The following is a 21,434-nucleotide window of genomic DNA, read 5'->3' on the forward strand; positions in this document are numbered from 1 at the left end:
AAAAATACATCTTAAATATAACAGTATTTTCTAAAGCATTGACTATCATTGTGGTGTTTTAAGAGTTGAAACGAATGAAATCTCAAGAAATACATCTTCAGGAGATCAGCGGATTTGTGACTAAGAATGTCAGTGAGGGTCTGCCTTTGTTGTATGATCTTTAATATATTGTGTCAAATTCCCATATGTCTCAAAAAAAAGTTTATAATAGAGCTTTTATGATTGAAGCTATTTACAAACACATCTGTATTATTAAAGTAATTGAGAAGTAGCTTCTCGTTTCTAAAATGCACTGTCAGACACACACACAAAAAATCTTATCAGTGTGTGGCATTGTGCTCTTCCACTGCTTGCCAGAACTAGAATAGTGTTTGACTGTTCATTTCCAGTTTTATTGGTGCAATTTAGCATGTTCTGTTTGAAACTACTGTTGAAAGTTATGGAAGGGATTTCTTCTCTAAAAATTCCTGTTTGTTTTGTTGTTTTCTTTCAGGAACGATTTCAGTTTCCATCCCATGTTACAGATGTATCCGAGGAAGCAAAAGATCTTATTCAGCGACTTATCTGCAGTAGGGAGCGTAGACTGGGACAGAATGGAATAGAGGATTTTAAGTCTCATGCATTTTTTGAAGGACTTAATTGGGACAACATCCGAAATCTAGAAGCACCTTACATTCCAGATGTTAGCAGTCCTTCTGACACCTCAAACTTTGATGTAGATGATGATGTATTAAGAAATCCAGTGAGTCTTTGTTTTTAAATATTACTAATGCAAGTGTGCAATCTTGCTGCACTATAAGGTAGCTCAAAAATAAGTATTGTAAGAGATGAAAAATAAGTTATTTGAAGTGTGAAAAGTTCAAGTTTTTAATATCTGGAATTTTGGGTTATCAGAAATCAAAACATTCCTGGATTGAATTTAAAGCAAGAAATGATATTTTTAAAAGTTCCAATTGTAGTAAGTCTCATTTAAAAAAAAAATACCTTACCCCTTCCCAAGGGGACAAAAACCTTTAAAAGCTGAAGATTCTGGTGATTCTAGTTCCATTTTAGTAACAAGAGGCTGTGTTTATATAAAAGTATAGAAAGGCTGCTTTTCTAAATGGTAGCATGTGCCAAGGTGGACTACTGTTACACAGTCAAAGTTAAAACATATTTAGATGGGGGAAAATTTTCCTTAGTTGCCCTTTTAGTTTACCTTTCTAAGGAGGTAGTACTTGCTTTTATTCATATTCAAGGGTGAAAAAAATCCCAATGTGTCCTCAGAAGTGCGCATACGTTCTTTATGTAGCTTGCAATCACAGGTTTGCAGGTGTGAGAGATCACACTGCTGCTTTTCCAGTCACTTTAGAATAGGGATATTGATTCTCCCCTCTGTTACTGTTGTGTAGTTGTTCACAACCTTATGTCAGGAGGAGCAGAAGACTTCTGGGGTTCGTTAGCTTGTATTCCAAGAAATTAAGAGCTGTTGGCATGCTTTTTGATTATATATCTAGTTACAACTAGCATACTAAAGCTAGTACCATGCATTTGGGTGCCAGCTCACTTTTAATTAGGAATTTGACATTTGAAATTTTCTTTTGCTAATTGCATTGTGCTTTGAACTTCTTGAAATGCTGCCCTTTCAAGTGTTAGTTCAAGATGCTCCTAAATTCAGGTCATTATATAAAAGTGATCTGAAATAAACTTTGTGTAGGGACAAAGAAAGGCTACATAAGGAAGCGTAAATGTTACTTGTCAATTGCTGAGGAAGTTTGTTGGGTAGCTGTCTCTCTTTAACTGTTGAGGCTAAATAAATTGCCTTTAACTGTGTATGGGTTCTCTTGGATTTTCACACGTGTTATTTTTGTGCAGGAAGTGGTGCCGCCAAGTTCTCACACAGGCTTTTCTGGATTGCATTTACCTTTTGTTGGGTTTACATACACAACCGATAGGTAAGCAAGGAATGTGTTGTTTGTTAAACTTGTTGCAGCTAATTCTAGGAATCTTCATTCTAGAACTGTGTAGAAAGGTTGATGTCCATAGATGTACCACAGATAAACTTTTATCCTTTCTTTTTTTTTCCCAAATATCTAAACATATTTCAGTGCCATCCTGGCCTGTATCAGGAACAGTGTGGCCAGCAGGAGCAGGGAAGTCCCTGCTGAGTACTGGTTAGGCCATACCTTGAGTTCTGTGTCCACTTCTGGCCCCTCAGTTTAGGAAAGATGTTGAGTTGCTGGAAAGTGTCTAGAGAAGGGCAATAAAGCTGGGGAGGGGTTTGGAGCACAAGTCCTATGAGGAGAGACTGATGGAGCTGGGGTTGCTTAGTGGAGAAGAGGAGGCTCAGAGGAGACCTTAATGCTGTCTACAACTACCTGAAGGGAGGTGGTAGCCAGGTGGGGGTTGGTCTCTTCTCCCAGGCAGCCAGCACCAGAACAAGAGGACACAGTCTCAAGCTGTGCCAGGGGAGGTTTAGGCTGGATGTTAGGAAGAAGGTCTTCACAGAAAGAGTGATTGTCCTTTGGAATGGGCTACCCAGGGCGGTGGTGGAGTTGCCATCACTGGAGGTGTTTAAGAAGAGACTGGATAGGGCGCTTGGTGCCATGGTTTGATTGTTTAGATGGTGTTGGGTGATATGTTGGACTCAATCTCAAGGGTCTTTTCCAATGTGGTTCGATTCTGTTCTATTCTTTGCTGTCATGTAGTAGTAAGCTTTGTCATAGGAGAGTTAACATCTTAAATCTCTTCAGCAGTTTGTGAAATGAATATTCATCTGCATCGTTAATGTCCTGAATGCAGGTATCCCAATCCTACATCAATATACACAGTTGCTAGGGCATAACAGTTTCATCTACAGTGGTCACAACAGTATCAATTACTGCACTAATTGTTCTTGTAAATTTAAGGTATGTATTTGGTGGGATCCTAGCATGGTGCTGCTAGAGACTGCTGTGAATATTTATTAAAGTGTTCTAACTTATGTGTTTTCAGCTCTTTATCTGATAGAGGCACTTTAAAGAGTGTGATGCAGTCTGAGACTGTAACCAAAGATATGGATGTACAGCGTGACTTAAAAAACACTTCACAAATAGAAGGCTATGAAAAAAAGATACGGAAACTAGAGCAAGAAAAGCAGGATTTGAACAGAAAATTGCAAGGTTAGTCATTTACTTTTGTTGAGATTTTTTTGTTCTGCTCATTAGGAGGAATTGGGATATATTTTGTTGAAAACCTTTCCTTCCTTTTCTGATTTTAAGAATCCACACAGACAGTGCAGAACCTCCAAGGTCCAGTTTGTGTTGCAGTAAATACAAGCCGTGATAAGGAGATTAAAAAATTAAATGAAGAAATTGAACGGTTGAAGAACAAATTAACAGGTAAGCCTCTAGCATGCTGCTTAGAGTAATGCAATTTATTTTGTTTCTCTTGGCAACATTATTTACTGTGGTTTTGCAATAAGTAGAATTAATGTTCTTGAGGTGCTAAAAGAACAAAAGGGTTTTTAAATCTCAGTCATTATTAAGAGGCGTTTCCGTTTTCCAGGTGAGTGCTTAACTTTCTCTTCCTTGGCCTGATAACACATACTAGTATGGGGAGTCTAGAGTATAATGAATTGTGTGGTTGGGTTCAATTAAATATTTTGTGTGACTCTTGTTTCCCTGAAAATCTCAGAAGATGCCATTCTCTTACCCTCCTTTTTTGAGGGAGTGTTGTTTTGGAGGGATTTTCCCTGGAGGCAGATGTAAGAATGGGTAGAAAATACTTGTTCTTTAGTAACATAAGGGAATAGGTGGGGGGAATGTGTAATAATAATTCTCATTTAAATATTTCCGAGCTCCTGCTTTCTTTGTGTTTCTGTCTGGTGATGCATTAATTAGGAAGCACTGAGCGTTGCAGGAAAACAAATACTGGCATCTGTCCTAGGAGAAAACTGACTCATCCATATCACTGAAAATCTGTTGCTTGACAATGCTATTAGTTTATCCATACAAACCTCCTGTTAACATCTAATTTTTAAGTGTGAATCGGAGATAAACAGAATGAGAGCTTTGAATCCAAATGACTTGGCTGAGAGGTTTATAGGGGTCTGTAGTATAACATGAGTTCAGATGCTGAGATGTTGATTTATTTATTTTTAACCCCTGCAGTTTGCCAGTATCCCTTCCTTGTAGGTACATTCATTGCAAAAAAAGCCAAAAACTCAGCTCTTACATAGATTATGCTTCCAAAAAAAGTTACTCTTGTTTATTCTGGAATTAGATTTGAGTCAAAATAGTTAAAGTGCTTCTTCTGCAAATGCTTCAGGTTTATCTAGCTCCTCAGTAGATGGTGTCTGCAAAATATAAAATGCATAGCAACATGGTTTGGTTTAAAACGTAGTAGTATTGGTTCATATAGGGTGGGAGGAGGTTTGTGCTGAAGTGAGAAAAGGAATGCTACTTTAATTGTTACAGCAGTGCTTGGGGTCCCTGAATACACAGGTCAGATTTCCTGTTCTGTCACAGACATGGGTGGAGACAGTTACACTGCAAAAAAATTTTGTTTGATTAAAAGAAGCAGTAACTAAAACCAAATGGAGAATGGCAGTTCATTTGCTTACCAGCTCTATGACTGAGTAGAAATATATATATGTGATTGGATTGTTGCTCATCAAGGTGATAATTTCAAATGAAATTTCTTTAGTTTTCTGCAACAGTAAAGAGAGAACTACCAAGGGAACATACAGCCAGGAATATGAGCACTCAGGTCTCCAGCCTGCCTCGTGCAGGATGGTGTTTGCTTACCAGATGGTTAACTCTTACCTACTCTAGGAAATAAATAGTCTTTTCCTGTCTTGCTGAATATACTACAGACTGTAGCCTTACTTGACATATGATGAAAACTATTTAGGAGACAAATTACTAGATCTGGATTTAGAACAACTCAGGTTTATTTCAGTGTTTTCAAGGGCTAGAAGTTGCATTCCTCAAAAACAAAACAAAGCCTTGTTGCCAAGACCTTTTCATTTAAAGAGATCAGAGTCTTTAAGAGGATTTCTTTAATATCTGAGGACAATTAATTATTTGTAGATGTCAATGCCCCACAATTACTTTAAACATTCTGAAATGGTGGGAACAGGAAAGAAGTTGTTTTTCTAAGTAAAGTGATAATGCCAGTTTGCTTGAGTAATGTTGCTTGCTTTATTGGTGTAAAATTGCTACCAGATACCTTTCGTATGTATTACTCTACAGATATAAGTAAGCTGGAAGGGCAGCTTGCAGATGCAGTAGCTTTTCGACAGGAGCATGAAGACTCTATACACAAGTTGAAAGGACTAGAAAAACAGTGCAGAGTACTGCGGCAAGAAAAGGATGACCTTCATAAGGTATTGAGCTAAAGACATACATTTAAAATTGGTCATGTAAAGTTAATTGCAGACAGTTCTGCTGCTGTTTTATTAATTGAAATGCTGCTTTTTAAAACCAGACCGAGATGTTAGTGAACCCGTTAATTCCGTATTATTCATGTGGCATTTGGACCCCAAAGTAATCCATGAGGTTTGTGTCCCCTAGAATTTAACAGTATTTCTTCTGTCTGTTAACTTCTAGTAAGGATTATTTGCCAGAATGTCTGGGTAGCAGAGAAGGCAAATCTGCTTCTTTTGGTTTGAACACATGCCTTTGGGGAAGTTAATGAGTGCTCCTATAATATTCCTACTAATGGCCAAAATTTTTGTAGAAGTCCTTTGGTCAGTATCTGTGTCTATTTTTGCTTGTTTTCTTACTCTTTTTTTCTCCTACTCTCAAATTATTTTCTGTAGAACGTTCAGGTTTTGTTTTGATCTTGTTAATTTTTGTTAACTTCTTGCTGTAAAGGAGACAGCTTTTATGCCTTGAAGTCTTAGAGCTTCACAGTTTGTCCTAAGGAATCTTTCTTACTTTTCTGAAGCGGTTTCACAAGATCTGCTGCAGCATCTCAGTGCTGGTATGATATATCTGATGGCTTACCTGAATGTGCTGTCCACTAAAACACACCTTTAAAAAAGGTTACTATTGTGCAGGTATATGGTGGTAACCTAAAATTGTTTATATGTGACATGGCCTTGTGTAGTCAGATTTGTGAGAAAAATTTCTGAAACACCAAAGGTACTCTTGGAGTTGCCACACTAGAAACAGAATAACTGCTGTCTTAGTATGTTGTTAAAGTGACTTAGCTAGAAGAAAAGAACTTTAAATATTATTTCTCATTCTTCATTTACACTTTTATGTGAGGCAGTTGAGCTGTCAAGTCATGCCGGTCTAGGCCCAGTTCCCTTCTTCTTTGAATGAGCATATGGAGCTAAAATTAGTCTTTTTATATTATTATTATTATTTAAACCAGCAACTTGTGGAAGCCTCAGAGAGATTAAAGATGCAGTCCAAAGAATTGAGGGATGCCCACCAACAAAGAAAGCTAGCTGTGCAGGAGTTCTCTGAGCTCAGTGAGAGGATGGGAGACTTGCGGTCTCAAAAGCAGAAGCTGTCCCGGCAACTTCGTGACAAAGAAGAGGAGATGGAAGTGAGCATGCAGAAAATTGATGCTATGCGGCAGGACATCCGTAAATCAGAGAAGATCAGAAAAGAGGTAGCTTGATAAAATAACATTTGAGCTGCTGCTTATCATTATCTTGTATGCGATTGTGTTGAAAACTTGTGACCATTAACGATTATTTACTTTGTCCATCTGTAAGAAATTGCCCCAGGAACTTCCATATTTCTTTGCTACGGTTCACAAATTAGATCTTCAGTTTGTTTCTAAACATTTTACTGATGTATCAGGAAATGTACTGAGTCATCTTATTTTTTTGGATACTTGGGCTGATTTTTAATCTGAAGGAAACTATTCATGCTACATGCCCAGTTTCTTAGTTCTTGTGTTTTGATTCTTGTAGACTCTCACAGCATGAAACTTAGAAAGCTTAATGTCCTCATGTGCTTGAGGTTGGAGTACTCTGATGTCATTTATGTTTTATGGCTGAATTTTTCTCTTTAACTGGAGGGAGGAATAGTGTCATAGAGTAAATGTGGTTTTCTTTCCTCTGTAGAGGAAAGGAAGTTGTACAGAATGTCTGTAATATCTTTAAGCATGTGAACTTCCAATTAGTATACTAGGCACTTCATAATTCTACATGAGATGAAGTGGATAACCAGAAGAGGGCATAAGAAACAGCTAATGTGGTTATTTACTCAGTGTTTTAATCACTGAAAATTAATCAAACTTTACATATTCCTTGGGTGAAGTATAGACTAGGAATTCAAGGGCCTTATAAACATTGCCAGAAAACTTCTAACAAATTGAAGGACAGTCTGTGAAAATATGAGATTGAATTTCTCAGGTTTTTATCCATGAATAAGAGGCGGTAGTTGACTGGGAAAGGCTGTGGTACCATATCTGATGCGAAGGGCTGTGACCCCTTGTCTGTAGAACAGAGTGCAGCAGGCATTCAAATGTTATCATCTCCTGTCATTCTTACAAACTCCTCTGTTTTCCCTCTCCTAACGGTTGTACCAGTCTTCTCTTCAGAACAGTCTTAGAAGTTCATTATCTTGGCTCACAACTCTAAACACAGCCCTTTTAAAAATAGCTTTGCTAGTTGAATTTGAATGCAGAAAAGCAAATCTTAGTCATCCTGTCAGATTTTTAAATTGCTCCTGTTGCTTGAATTGAACAGTTACCTCAGTTGCCACTGAATTTAAATTGTTTTTCAGATAATCTTTGAGGTTGATAAATTGGATGATCAAGCTTGTTCTGTTCCATAATTGCAAGGTGAAAATGTTCAATGTTCATTTTTTAAGTATTTTGCAATAATTTGCCTTGAATTTTGGGATTTTCAAGCTTCATTAGTAGCATGGAGCTGACCTGTTGTCTTTCACTACTGCAATGACTTCCCAGTGCCATTTCCATCTCTTAGCACTACCAGAAGCTGTGCAGTTCTCCCTGCACAAGCTTCATGTAGTTCATACTAGCAAAAAAGTCATATAGTAATAGTTTTACTGTGTGAGACAGATGGACGGCTGGATCACTGAAGGCAAAACAATTATCATGACATTCTGAGATGATTGTTACAGTGGTGCAACGTGAAATAGAAATAAGGAAAGCTTGCTGATTGTCCATATGGAGGAAAGGAAACGAATGATACAGATCAGTGTATTATATCAAAATGACTTTAAATTACCCTTGTTACAGCTGGAAGCACAACTTGAAGAAGTGGCAGCAGAAGCATTAAAGGAACGCAAGCTTCGTGAGCACAGTGAAGTCTTCTCCAAACAGCTGGAAAATGAATTGGAAGCTCTAAAGGTTACCTATTTTTTGATGAATATTGTCTCATGGCACAGGAGCTGCAGTAGTTTTGCTTACTCAGTTGTTGATACCTGTGGGAGACTTAAAAACTACAGCACTACTAGAAACCTGACCTAACCTCAGCTTTATTTGCCTTTTTGGTGAAAGACTTTAATATCTCATTGGATGCTAATGTGTTGAAAATGTCCCATTGATATAAATTCTGAACAGAAATAAACCAGTGTGGTCTGAATCTGTTATCTCTGCAACCAATTTGAACCTCTTACTCTCATGTAAGCATAGTCACAGGGAGTAATACTTGTAGACTAGCACCATTGAAATCACTTGGTGTTCAAATAAAATTTTTTCCTGATGATTTTTCTTCTTCTGCAGCTGAAGCAGGGAGGCCGGGCAGCAGGTGCCACACTGGAACATCAGCAGGAACTTTCCAAAATTAAGTCTGAGCTGGAAAAGAAAATCTTATTTTATGAAGAGGAGTTGGTCCGACGAGAAGCATCGCATGTTTTGGAAGTAAAAAATGTAAAAAAGGAAGTACATGATTCTGAGAGCCATCAGCTTGCATTGCAGAAAGAGATCATGATATTAAAGGATAAATTGGAGAAAACTAAGCGAGAGAGGTAAGCACTTGGGTGTGATTCATTAACTATGGATTTTTTTTGTGTGTGTATTGCATTGGATAGGTATCTGTGCAAGTTGGTATTTCACCTTGACTCTGTTTATTCACTTTTGAAAATCCCAGTCTACAGGTTCAGCAGTGTTACAGTGTGTTTCTATTTCTTGTCCGCCTCCTTAGGCACAGTGAAATGGAGGAAGCAGTAGGAACAATGAAAGAGAAGTATGAACGTGAAAGATCCATGCTCTTGGAAGATAACAAAAAGCTAACAACAGAAAATGAGAGGGTAATTATTTAAGGAAACAGTTTTAAACAAAATATAATTCTTTGTTACTTTCCAATATTGATGTAACCTAATTGCTGGTCATAATGGGATCTGTGAATGTTCAAGCAGTATCTGAAAAAACAAATGTAATTTTTGACATAGAAATGTCAGATCTGGCTAAAGAGTAACTTCAGTATCTCAGTGTTACTCTTGGTGGGATTGATTTCCACAACTCAGAGGACACCACCCTCCAATTTCTGTACAAAAAAGGAAGCCTTTCTAAAGACTGCCTCCTTACAGTTAAACCTCATTCTTCTCAATGACCTCTACACTTGCTTTTTCTTTTCCTTGGTTTTGGATTGTTTTGTGTGAACTGGCAATGTGATGTTCCATGCTCAGGAGCTAGTCTCCAGTTTCACAAGAAAAGACCCCCTTCCAGTTCTTTGATCTGTATTAGAACTTCTAGATAGCCCAAGCCCAGGGTGGTGTTGTGTGCAGACATACATGCATGGAAAAAGTCTGAAACTGACCTAACTGAAATTACATTTTTTTTCAGCTCTGCTCCTTTGTGGACAAATTAACAGCACAGAACAGACAACTGGAGGATGAGCTCCAAGACCTGGCAGCAAAGAAGGAGTCTGTTGCTCACTGGGAAGCTCAGATTGCAGAAATTATTCAATGGTGTGTGATGTTTAGAGATCCCAGATGGCCACTTTGGATTTTTGAAACAGTGATTGTCTTTTTTCTTCTTTAATGTGTAGCAAGGCCTTTTCTCTCTGTCTGAGATCAACTAAAGCGTGGTACTTCTGAGTGCTGATAAATCTTGTCTGCTTTCTAGTATTGCTGAGTAGTAATGACAAGGGAAATTGTTGGATGCTATTAAGTACAAAGGAGAGGGGTTTGCTCTCAGCTTGCTTCAGTCTCTTAAAGTAATCATTAAATTACCCAATTTGGAATATTTTGATATATTTATTCAGGAATATGATGATGATTTAAAAGGTCCATGTACTAGATGAGCTCTTGCATGTAATTCATAGGTCAGTTTTTTCCTCTGTTATTTGTTGTTTTAGCATGCTGTGTGTGTTTCCTACATGCAAGAAAAAAAGGCCTTGAAGGTAGCCCTTAAAAAAATTGAGCAAGCAGTATGTATGCAGATATTGATCTAAATAATAACAATGAATCTATGCAGAAGTCTTGCTGATGGCAAAAGGGAAACTTGGGTTTCCCTAGCAACTGCCACAATCAAGAGAATCAGATAAAAGAAAAATCTGAAGCAGACAATCAGAGATCTATACAGTTTTCTCTTGCTGAGAGAATTTCCCCTGTGCTGTCCATTTCTGTTATGTCCCTAAATCAGACACTATGATTATTTTGTGATATAGTTTTTGGTGCTGTGGGTGATGAAACTGTGAAATAACGTTATTTTGTAATTGCACAACAGGGTAAGTGATGAGAAGGATGCTCGTGGCTATCTCCAAGCATTAGCTTCCAAGATGACAGAAGAACTAGAGTCATTGAGAAGTTCCAGTCTGGGGTCACGAACACTGGTAAGAAAACAGAAAGCAATCAAAATATCCCGGTAATGTCTTAGAAGCTGACTTCCCCCCACTTTCCCCAGTTTCAGCTGTCTGTCCATAATCAGAATTCTTTTCTAATAAATCCTCTGCTCTGCTTTCTAGTTTTTATCTATTGTTTGTGAAATCCATCTAGGTAATCTCATCATAATTTGATAATTAGAAGAAGAGGTTGCATCATACTAATAGCTACCATTACAAACTCTTTCAAACAGTACAGAAGGGAAAAGAAATAATAAACCATTATAGGGGAATACAGAAATGTATCTGACTACATTAGTTACAAGTGAATAATTTTAATTGCTGTTACAGTGAGGAAAAAAAAGTAAATTCTCTTTTTTAAACAGTAGTTGGTCGACATTACAAACTAGTGACACAGTGAGAGCACACAGCCTTATTTACATGCAAAACAATGGGACCTTATGATATCCTTTTCCCTTACAGTAGTAACATGAATTTAAAAAAAAAAAGTCTGCAAAATGTAGGAGATCTCACAAAGGAGAATGGTTTCAAAGATAAAAATGCTGGTTTGCCTTCACAGGTTCTAACTACCTGCATAAGGAAAATGAGAGCCATTTGTAGCTAGGCATGGAAGCCCATGTCCCTAGCAAAGCCGGTCAGCACATTCTGCCATGCAGTCCCATCTTCTGCAGCCTTATATAGATCAAAAGTTACTCACCCCTTCCAAATCTATGAATAGGAGACAATAGGAGAAAGCTATGACTTTGTGTCATTCCCTGTCACATTTGCCTGCATCATCGAGACAATTAGAATATTGAGAGGTGTGATAAGGATAAAGATTGGATCAATTATGTTGGCATTTTCTTTTTGGCTAATGTCAGAATAAAGAACACTGTTCTTGATACGCAACTGGTTTTGTAACTTCAGTAGAACCTGATCTAGGGCAGTTATGTCTCAACATAAAAAGTGCCTCTCATTTTCGTGGCTGTTATTTGCAAGGTCATATGTGACTAGAGAGGTATCCATTAGGGGATATCACAAATGTTGTCCATGCTGAAAAACGCATGGAAAAGCTCAAAATATTAGCTTCTGGGGTAGCAGGGCAGAATTGCACAAATATAACATATACTACTTAGGAAGCTTAAGAATTATTCAGGCAAATATTATAGGCACCTTGGGTATCTTGACACCCAGACTATTAGTCCATAACTAATTAAAAGTGCGTTCTCTGAATCGGTGTGAAAACTAATTTATGCCTTTGAACAAGAACAGAAATATCTTTAGACAATCAATATTAATATTCTGTAACTTACTGCAACAGGATCCACTTTGGAAAGTGCGACGCAGTCAGAAGTTGGATATGTCAGCAAGGCTGGAATTACAGTCTGCCCTTGATGCTGAAATCCGTGCCAAACAACTAGTACAAGAAGAGCTACGAAAAGTTAAAGATGCAAACATATCTTTTGAAAGGTGAAAAGGGCTTTGGTTCTGTTTGAGTTTTAATGTCGTGCTCTAAACTGCTGACTATACTAGTAACAATTTCCTTGAAGTAGTCCCTTGTGCTGGGAATATTGGACTTTGCCAGAAAGATCCCATTCTACAGATGAAATATTTCTTATGTAGTCAAGTGAAAACTGTAAAAATGTTTTAAACATTTCATTGCTCTGAATAGCTTGGTAATAAGATACAAATCTTGGGCACCTGAGAGGGGAGAGAAAAGGTAATTCAGTACTTTTTCTTAGGCTAACTGTAGATTGGACATATTCTAGGGAAATGAATCAAACTATTATTAGAATAACTTTGTTTAGCAGACATCTACGGTGATGGCAGGAGTCTCAAGTACAGTTTTCATTGTCTAGTCTCAAATAGCAAGGTGCCTATTTGTGGGCAAAATTAATCAGCCTTAAAATCTCAATATTTTAAGAGTCAGCTGCGGCTTCTCCAAAGGAAAGAAGCATTTTCCAAAACTCTGAGAGGTAGGACCAGAAGTGAACAACCCTGTGCACTGGCATTCCTGCTTTTGAGATATTTAAAAATTCGTTTTGATCATATTTTTTTGCTTTAGCAAATTAAAGGAATCGGAAGCAAAAAACAGGGAACTGTTGGAAGAGATGGAAGGTTTGAAGAAAAAACTGGAAGACAAATACAGAACAGATTCAGGTAGTTAAAGTTACTGTGTTTTAACGCAGTTCTAACACCACCTACAAGGTTGCCTTTTAGTTAAGCCTGTTCTGCTTTGTGTTTTAGGTCTCAAACTTCCAGACTTTCAGGATTCCATTTTTGAATATTTCAACACCTCTCCCCTTGCACGTGATCTAACATTCAGAGTGAGTTATTACATAAAACAAGTATTAAAATATGATCACTGAATTATGACTTTTAGTACATAAAAGTAGCAGTTAGGCACTACATGGCATGTTTGGATCTAGAATATTGGCCAAATTACTGTGACATGCAACTGGATATCCAGTAGATGTCAGTTTGCTTGGCATTTTGTAGAGAAGCTGACACCTTTGGGAAGTATTCCCAGAAGTTCACATTAATTATTTCCCATTCTAGCTTCTTTGATGAGGTTAATCTCAAACATTTGGCTAAATAATGTATATGCAGGGCTTTTTGGAAGGGCTGGCACAGCCTGTTACAAATAAGGGATTAAATGCTTCACAGTTGCAAGTTGCTAGCTAATACAAGGAAAAAATATGCACATAATTCAAGGAGTGTTTAAGCAGATATGTAAATAGTTCGCTCCAGATCTTAATGGAGTGGTTACAGTAGAAGGAACTGGGAAGAGAATCAGAAGACCCACAGCTGTTGGTATAATATGTTTGTCATGACACACCCTCTTATCCTTAGTAAACTAATCATACAAATCACAACTGTAAGTGGGCGTTTTGCTTTAAAAGGTCTGTACATTCCTGAAGGAAGCAGCTGTTAAATACAGCATTGAATCACATTTCCTTACTTCATGAATTCTTGATCCAATGTTTTCTGGTATTCTGCCCCCCTCCCCTCCCAATGCAGTTTAGGATAAGAACAAAAATGAACTGGAAAGAATAATATGTTATATTTATAGAGCTGAGTTAAAGGGGTTTTTGTTAAAACTTCAGAAGTCTCTGTTTAAGTTTTATATCTAAAATGTGTACTGGGTTTTTTTTTTCCTTTCTTTTTCTTTTTTTTTTTTTTTTTTTTTTTTAAATATATTTTCTCAAATTGTCCCTGTTGCTCAAAAGAAAGCCCATGGGCATGCTGTGGTGTTTGCATACACTTTGTGTATGTGCTGTGCCAGTAGCAAAATGTCCATGCTGGCTTTCTTGCTGAATCAATAAAATGCAATGTATAGATGAGGTGGAGGGAAAAGAGAGAAACGTGGCATATGTTCCTATCTAAATAATGATTTTTAGCTACTGGCCTTGATATTTTAAAATATTGCATTAAAAATTACCAGGTATGCTGAAAACAGTAACATGTGGAATATCAAGCCCATAGGTAATCAAATTTCCATTCAGCAGGTCCTGCAATAAACACATAGTCACTGTAGAAGTGCAGGTGGCATTTTCTGATAAATTACATTAAAATCTGATGTTCTACTTAATGACTTCCATTTACAAGTTTTTTTCACATGCACTTGTACAGATAGTCCATGTTACCTGCTCTGGGTTAATTTAGTTTTAATGAATATCATTTGGCCATATAAAACATTTTATTTAGCTAGCCTGCTAATACGTATCTGAAGTTTTCCTGTGGGTGATAAGTGATCATTTTTATCCCTCATATCCATTACAACAAAGGATTCTGTTTCTTCTTCGTCTACATCTTCTCTGCTAGCCTTTTGGGAAGAAGTAAGTTTTTGCTAGTAGTTTTGTCTCCATACTTTGTTGTGACCTGTCATAGTAAAAATGACCTTCTAAAATTAGATATTTTGCGTCCCCGACTTCTCTATAACTTAACTCGCTAAATAGAGCTAGCTTGGTTTTCTTTTAGTTCCTCTTTACAGCCTTACTTTTTAATAATTTGGCTGTGTGGCTAAAGCTGAATCACACATAGCATTTTTTAAAGTTCATATTGCATAATGGTACAATTTGATCATAAAATGACCCAGCCCTAGCAAACAATTGAAACCAAAAAAGATATCTGAATATATTTAGTGAGCTAACTGAACTTGAGCCATTTTCCTGTCTAAACTGGCTGGGAAGTGAGCAATTCATTAGTTGTTGCCTTTAGTGCTAATTACATCATTTATGTGAAGTCTAATCTGATGTTTGTTAATCATGATTTTTATGATGTCCTTGGAGTACTATAATGTAGACAGTATCCTGCTTCCACACCCAGCTTCTTAAGCTCTGAAATTGTAGCATACTTCCCCCTTGTGCTGGCAATTAGTAGTTGCTAATTTAAGTGTGAAATCAATAGAGGGCTTGTAGTGGATGCTAGTCTTAAATTTTAGTCGAATGTAAGACATGATTAAGTGGACATGATTCTTTTAATGACAGAGGCCTGCCATTTCTCAACAATGTTTTAAAAGTTTTGTAGTACTACCTTAAGAATTTTTTCTTGTGGCAGAATTGCTGTCTTGTGTGCTAGAAAATTCTTAGTGTAGTAAGCTACCATGAGAAATAAGCTGGTCTACGGATGATTGGCAAGCTTCTCAAACGTCATTCCATACCTGCATGCATGAGATTATACATGGCCTTGCTGGCAGAAGAAAGCTTTTGCAGCATATTTGCTCCCTACTATGAGGTTTTGCGTTTCAATTTCCAGCTTTAAAGCTTTTTCATTAGGTAGCAGGGTTTGTTTAAAAGAAAGACCTTTTTTTTTTTTCCAGAGTGGGTTTTTACATGTATGTCTACTGCGTACAAAAGTCAGCAGTGTTTTTTGTTTCCATTTTGTTGATGTGAGAATGCTTCATCAGATCTGTGGTATCTGATGTAACATGTTTGCTTTCACTTTTGCAGACCAGTTCCATTAGTGAGCAGGAAACACAGGGTCCCAAGGCAGAAGTTTCACCGTCTACTTCAGTTGTAACTGCAGAGCAGCAACAAGAAGTAAGACAGTTGTTGGTTTACCCTTTAGTGTAATTGACTAGAAAGTCTCTGTTTTGTTCATGATATGGCAACATTCATTGTGAAGACACAGGATTGAATGTTGCTTATTTGCAATATGTCACTGTTAATTGCACCTGTTTTGAGGACAGCTGCAAATTAAACCTTTTTGCTGGCTCTGTGTCTGTTGATGTACCATCATTTTCATATGTTTTCTGTATGGCTGCTTGTTTCTCAGTGTGCAGGCTTTCCTGTGAGTGCTTCAAAACACAATCTGTCTCTGTTAAATCAGAATGGCAATGTTAATGACAATTAAATTTCTGATGCTTTTCAAAAAGAAAAAAAAAAAGACAGAAAACAGTAAGCTTTGCCACTCCAATCTTGAAAAAATTCTTGAAGCCTTATTTTGCTCAATTACAGTTTTTTGTGATTCAGGAACCAATTCGGCTTCAGAGGATGCCTGCTGCTCCTTCCCCCACCATTCAATCCATTTCTCTAGCTGTACCAAAGGTAGGGGGACTGTGCTAACATTATTATTGAGAACAAAGGAAAAAATACCATTTATAAGTTAGCCCTCTATGTTTGTTCTTGTCCTGTTTGGGTTTGTCATGTGTGTTAGCTCTGTATTTTTAATCACGTGTTTGTTAATGCAAGTTGCTGGGTTTTGGTTTGTCAGAAGGGATGACAAAAAATAGTTTGTTGTAGGTTTGGGTTGGAATGTCTTATACAGTTGGAAATAAAACTGTTAACTGTTGTGCTGCAGCACCTTGTACAAGCTGCAGTTATTTAACAGAAGCCTGGGTTTCATAATGTACACTCTGATATAGTAGAGGGCAGTGAAGGGAAATGTTTGCATATATACAGAAAGTGAAAAGTTATTTTTTGTCCTGAATTTATCTTTCAGCCTAAAGCTCACCAGCTCAACATCAAGTCATTTACAAGTCCTACTCAGTGTAGCCATTGCACCTCTCTTATGGTGGGATTAGTTCGACAAGGTTATGCCTGTGATGGTGAGTCAGTTAGACATTTTACTTTATCAGCAAATGTCTGAAAGAATCATCCCCTAGCACTAATGTATCTCAAGGCAACCATTTCTTTGAAGGGGGGATGGGGAGGAATGGAAGGGAAAAGTGGATGCAACAGTGCAGGATTTTTTGTTGTTGTTTGTGGTTTGGTTTTGGGTGGTTGGTTTTTTTTTTTGGGGGGGGGGGGGCGGAGGGTGTTGGGGTTTTTTAATCATCAGACTTCTAAAGTCAAAGAATTCATATTGGCCCTCATGGTTCCTTTTCATATTACTAATTACTTCTGCTGCCACTAGTGCTGTTAGAGTGTGAGTTGGTGGAGGCAAGGAAGGCAGGACTGTTTCCTGTTTCTGTGGTAGAGAAGACTACAGGAATGCTCTGGTACCATGAATCTCAGTCTGTCTAATTTGTTCTATCATGATCATAAATCCCATATGTTGGGAGGACCATTTGCTAGGTTTTTTGGCCTGTAGCCTGTCTTGCTGTCCATTAGCTAGATTTCAGATGCATTCTCTGGAGCATGTCTCTTTATTGAATTCCATGTTTGGGTATGTGGAGATGGGGTTTTTTCCCAAGTACTTACCCATCTCTTGATTAGACACCTGAACTCAGGAAGTAGTCCACAAGCTGTTAAAGACACAGCAGTATAAACAATCTTAATGTATTTCTGTTCCCAGCTTAGTTCTTGCTTGTGACACTTTCTCCACTAGCAACTTCAGTATCATACTCAGATTGCCTCATCTGCCCCTCAGGGCTTTTTCCTGGCAAATCTTCTGACAGTGGGTCTTTCCCAGGAGCACCTACTGCTAGCACTTGCCTTTTGTCTCCTGTTGCTGACAGTTGTGAGCTCTTGTTATAGATCTCTTCCTGCAAGTTTGAAATGATCTTTTTCCCTTAGCATAGCTGTCAACTTTGCTCTTTTTTTTCTTGTATATTTTGGTTAGGCTCCGAATCATTTTTTCCAGTTTGTCTTTTCTGCTCCAGATCTTGATAGCTACAGAAAAAATTAGAATCACATTGGGACAAAAATAAAGATGACTCCAGCAGAACAAAACTTTGCCATGTTCCACTCCCATTCGCTTGCTTTTCCTAATCTCTCTTCTTTTTAATGCTGGAGACTATGGTAAAATGCAGCTGCACTTCCAGAGGCCTGTGGAACTGGCTATATCCCCTGGATTTTCCCTATTTTACAACTGATGTTCCTTGATATGTACAGTCTCAAAAAATTATGGTGTGTCCTTAAAGAGCTGATGAGTTTATTAACCAGTCTTGTGTACCTGCAGTACTTTGCATGCATTGCTTTTTCAGCAACCCCTGTCCTGGGAGCAGACAGTAGCTCAAAGAATGAGCCAAGAAACCTGCTCTGGGCTGAGGAAGAGGTTTGTAGCCCAGTCTTTGGCTGTAGCAGAAAGTGGCTGTTTCCAGCTTTTCTGGAATTCTGTGACCCTTTGCAATTACAGAACTAGATGTGCACAGGGTGTTTGCCAGATTCCCCTTCTTAGAATATGGTTAGGAGGAAGCACAGGATTTATCAGTGCTGTGCCATTCTCTCACTGCCCTCCCAAACCTACTAGTAGAAACAGGGTAGCTTGGATAAACTATGCAACATCTCCATGAGCCATAAACTGTGGGTTGGATGACTCAATATATATAACTTGTTAATTCATTCCACAGTCCTTGTAGTCAGTTGCATGTGAAGAGGCATGTATTCTAAGGTTTTTTTACTGTAGTACTTCTGTGTGAAGTGCTCCACAGACAAAAGACCTAGACTTCTGTCCCTTGCTGATGCAGCACACAGTAAGAAAGGATGCAACAGTTGCTATAGGTGTTGGCTCTTTATTTGAACTCTGACATAGATGCATAGATATATATCTATAGATATATATTTATATATGTCATTTCTACCACACAGTTTCAGTCCTTGTCATCTAGTTTCTACGTTATTATGCTTTCAAGTCTATTGTCTTTGTTTGAGAGCTTAACCTTTTCTAATTATTTTTTCAGTTCTGTTTTATTTTGTCTATGCAGCGTTCTTGCATTAGATTACCTTGTCTCCTGTCACTGCTCTGTAATTTTTATATCTCCTTTGTTAATACATTTTTGTGACTGGATTAGTCACTGTTTAACACCAGTGAAGCTGACCGACTCTTTGTCCTTCTGGAAAATACTTTCAAAAGTTGCCTTGAAATGCGTATTCAGTTCTTGCCATTTTTGTAATAGGCTTAAAAGAGAAAATAAAAGCACTTTGGAGAGTACCGTACACTATCAAGGTGTGTTCAATCCTTTACCATAGTGGGCTATGGCAACATTTGACTGCCACTTTGTGTGATTAATTTGCAGAGAGTTAAGGACAAACTGCATTGATCTCCTGTTATGCCTGACACGCATTTCACTGTGAATTTTCTCTTTTGTGCTTAGTGTGTTCATTTGCATGCCATGTTTCCTGCAAGGATAGTGCACCTCAGGTCTGCCCCATACCCCCTGAGCAAGCCAAAAGGCCTCTTGGAGTAGATGTGCAAAGAGGAATAGGAACTGCCTATAAAGGTTATGTCAAGGTAATTGTCTTTTGTTCTTGGACGAGAGAAGAATACTAAGCTCCACTTACAGCTATGCATGTTGGAACCTCTGGGCATGTTTAAACAGATCTCCTAAATTGTGCTAAAGCTTTAAGGCTTTGTTTGCCATCTGTGTAACTTATTCAACCTCATTTGCTTCAGATGTGGGAGTAACAGTTGGTTTTACAAGAACTACAAGAGCTAAAGCATAGTAGATTTAGTAGCAGGAGGGTTCAAAAAAAAGCATGCTTTAAGGGAGAATTTCTGTTGTTGTTGTAAGCATAATATAAAGCTAAACTGCCCTATCACTTTGGTATTTGTGGAATATACAAGCCCTATTGTATGTCTTAAAACTGCCTAATATAGTGATTAAACTGTAGCAGGGAATGGTTGAACTTAGGGAGAAAAAATGATTGCTTGATTACTTGACATTTTTCCACTCTGTTTTGAAGGGCAAAGAGAACGTGTTCTAATTCCATTGATCTAAGTATAAGCTTTTCTAAATGTCCCTGCTTTCTGTGTCTACTACATGTGCTTACATTTAATAAGCAATCAGTTATTTATACACAGGTCCCAAAGCCTACAGGAGTTAAGAAAGGGTGGCAAAGGGCTTATGCAGTTGTCTGTGACTGTAAACTGTTCTTATATGATGTGCCTGAGGGAAGATCCACCCAGCCTGGCGTTGTTGCAAGTCAAGTCTTGGATCTCAGGTTTGTATTACTATGACAGAGTAGAAATCCTCTCCTAATAGGAATATTTATTTATAGTGCACAAGAAACTTTCAAGATCTTGAGAACTCTTGCTTGGGATGATCTGTGTGTCCTGTATGTAGAGTGCTGCTAAGTTTAGGCTGGAGAAGTTGGCTGAACAAGTCGTGCCTTAAGTGACTTTATAGTCACTTACAATCATAAGTGTTTACAATATTAACATGCCTTTTCCTAGAATTCCATATGCATGCATGCAAAACAGATAGACTTTGGTAGATTGGGTGTTTTTCCCCTGCACTCAGACCTCAGCACCCACAGTCAGTAGTTTCAGGAATGTTAGAAATACTGAAGTGGTTTTCCAAAAACATTCACAGCACAAATGGACTCTTCATCTCACAGGAGTTACTGTATTCATGATGAACCATCTGAACCACTGAATGCTGTCTGCAAAAGATATGAGACTTACATTGATCAGAATAACCAGGAAGGTTTTTTAACTTCAATTTATGGAAATACCAAGAAAGTGTAGTACCTTTTAATGTTCTATCTCTGTTGAATGTAAAGTTTGCATTCACAATCACCTTGATTTATGTTTTTTCCAGACAGTGGTACCATGGGGTTGCACCAGTACTGCTGTTGTATTCTCATGTTTATTCTCTGAGAACTGTCAGTATCAGCTCTGTCTGACATGCTGGCAGTGGGAGCAGAAGGACAAAAGTGTTGCAGATAACAGCCTTCACCTCAGTACATGGCTTGAAGCAACTCAAACGTTATACAAACTGTCCCATGCTTTATCTGCTTATTTGAGCTGCCTCTTTGAGTCTGTCTTCTGAGGATTCTTTAGATGTTTTAATAGATGTTAACCACCACAGCTATGAATTGTAGCATGGGCAAGTTTCAGGTGTTCTTGTCATCTTTACACTAAAATTGGCAATAGTGATCAACTCGGTCAAATTCAGCTTAAAAAGGCTTGTGTAGACAAACCCTCTGGGGTGGGGCACTCTGAAATGCAAAAGTTATTCTGATGTCTATTTATTTTACTGTAATAGAGAATAAAATCTAGCTGTTTTGAAAACCCTTATTTGAATCCCACAAACTATAATTATGTTTCCAAGAGCTTTTTATGTGGTTTTTCTTTTTTTCCAAAGGCCCCTCTCTTGCTGCACATTGAGGTATGAATTACTCACTTCTAATGTGTTTGCTGGGCTGGAAGATTCTTGCTGTGGATTGTAGAATAGGTGTGATCAGTAAACCAAAAAGCCACCCCACTTCAAGTGGACAGAGTTACATATACTGAATACTGTAGAAACATAAGTAAAGGTTGCGAGTTGTTTAGGTCAAGGACAGTTAGAGCATAACAAAGCAGTTGTGACCTCTGTGTGGGTTTGGAAGATTGC

At 37.9% G+C, this 21,434-nt stretch overlaps 1 protein-coding gene across 10 annotated transcripts in view; it reads left to right on the forward strand.

Annotated features, from left to right (window-relative positions):
• The window catches only part of CDC42BPB (CDC42 binding protein kinase beta), a 91,626-nt gene that overhangs the window by 53,507 nt on the left and 16,685 nt on the right, over positions 1-21,434 (forward strand). For 5 of the 10 annotated variants that reach the window (XR_008462255.1, XR_008462256.1, XM_054161816.1 and 2 more), the window contains exons 8-27: positions 494-742; positions 1,855-1,934; positions 2,974-3,140; positions 3,240-3,359; positions 5,214-5,347; positions 6,343-6,585; positions 8,188-8,298; positions 8,674-8,918; positions 9,095-9,200; positions 9,736-9,860; positions 10,621-10,726; positions 12,036-12,184; positions 12,780-12,874; positions 12,962-13,041; positions 14,503-14,553; positions 15,667-15,756; positions 16,189-16,263; positions 16,658-16,763; positions 19,194-19,330; positions 19,901-20,040. Coding sequence is in view for 8 of the 10 variants with exons in the window: in XM_054161816.1 (XP_054017791.1) it covers positions 494-742; positions 1,855-1,934; positions 2,974-3,140; positions 3,240-3,359; positions 5,214-5,347; positions 6,343-6,585; positions 8,188-8,298; positions 8,674-8,918; positions 9,095-9,200; positions 9,736-9,860; positions 10,621-10,726; positions 12,036-12,184; positions 12,780-12,874; positions 12,962-13,041; positions 14,503-14,553; positions 15,667-15,756; positions 16,189-16,263; positions 16,658-16,763; positions 19,194-19,330; positions 19,901-20,040 (2,609 nt within the window). In the remaining 2 variants the exon portion in view is untranslated. The remainder of the gene's footprint in view (positions 1-493; positions 743-1,854; positions 1,935-2,973; positions 3,141-3,239; positions 3,360-5,213; positions 5,348-6,342; positions 6,586-8,187; positions 8,299-8,673; positions 8,919-9,094; positions 9,201-9,735; positions 9,861-10,620; positions 10,727-12,035; positions 12,185-12,779; positions 12,875-12,961; positions 13,042-14,502; positions 14,554-15,666; positions 15,757-16,188; positions 16,264-16,657; positions 16,764-19,193; positions 19,331-19,900; positions 20,041-21,434) is intronic. The other 5 variants (XM_054161811.1, XM_054161812.1, XM_054161814.1 and 2 more) reach the window with 3 other exon arrangements.

The sequence above is a fragment of the Dryobates pubescens genome, chromosome 5 (assembly GCF_014839835.1).
Source record: "Dryobates pubescens isolate bDryPub1 chromosome 5, bDryPub1.pri, whole genome shotgun sequence".
NCBI classification, from domain to species: Eukaryota; Metazoa; Chordata; class Aves; order Piciformes; family Picidae; genus Dryobates; species Dryobates pubescens.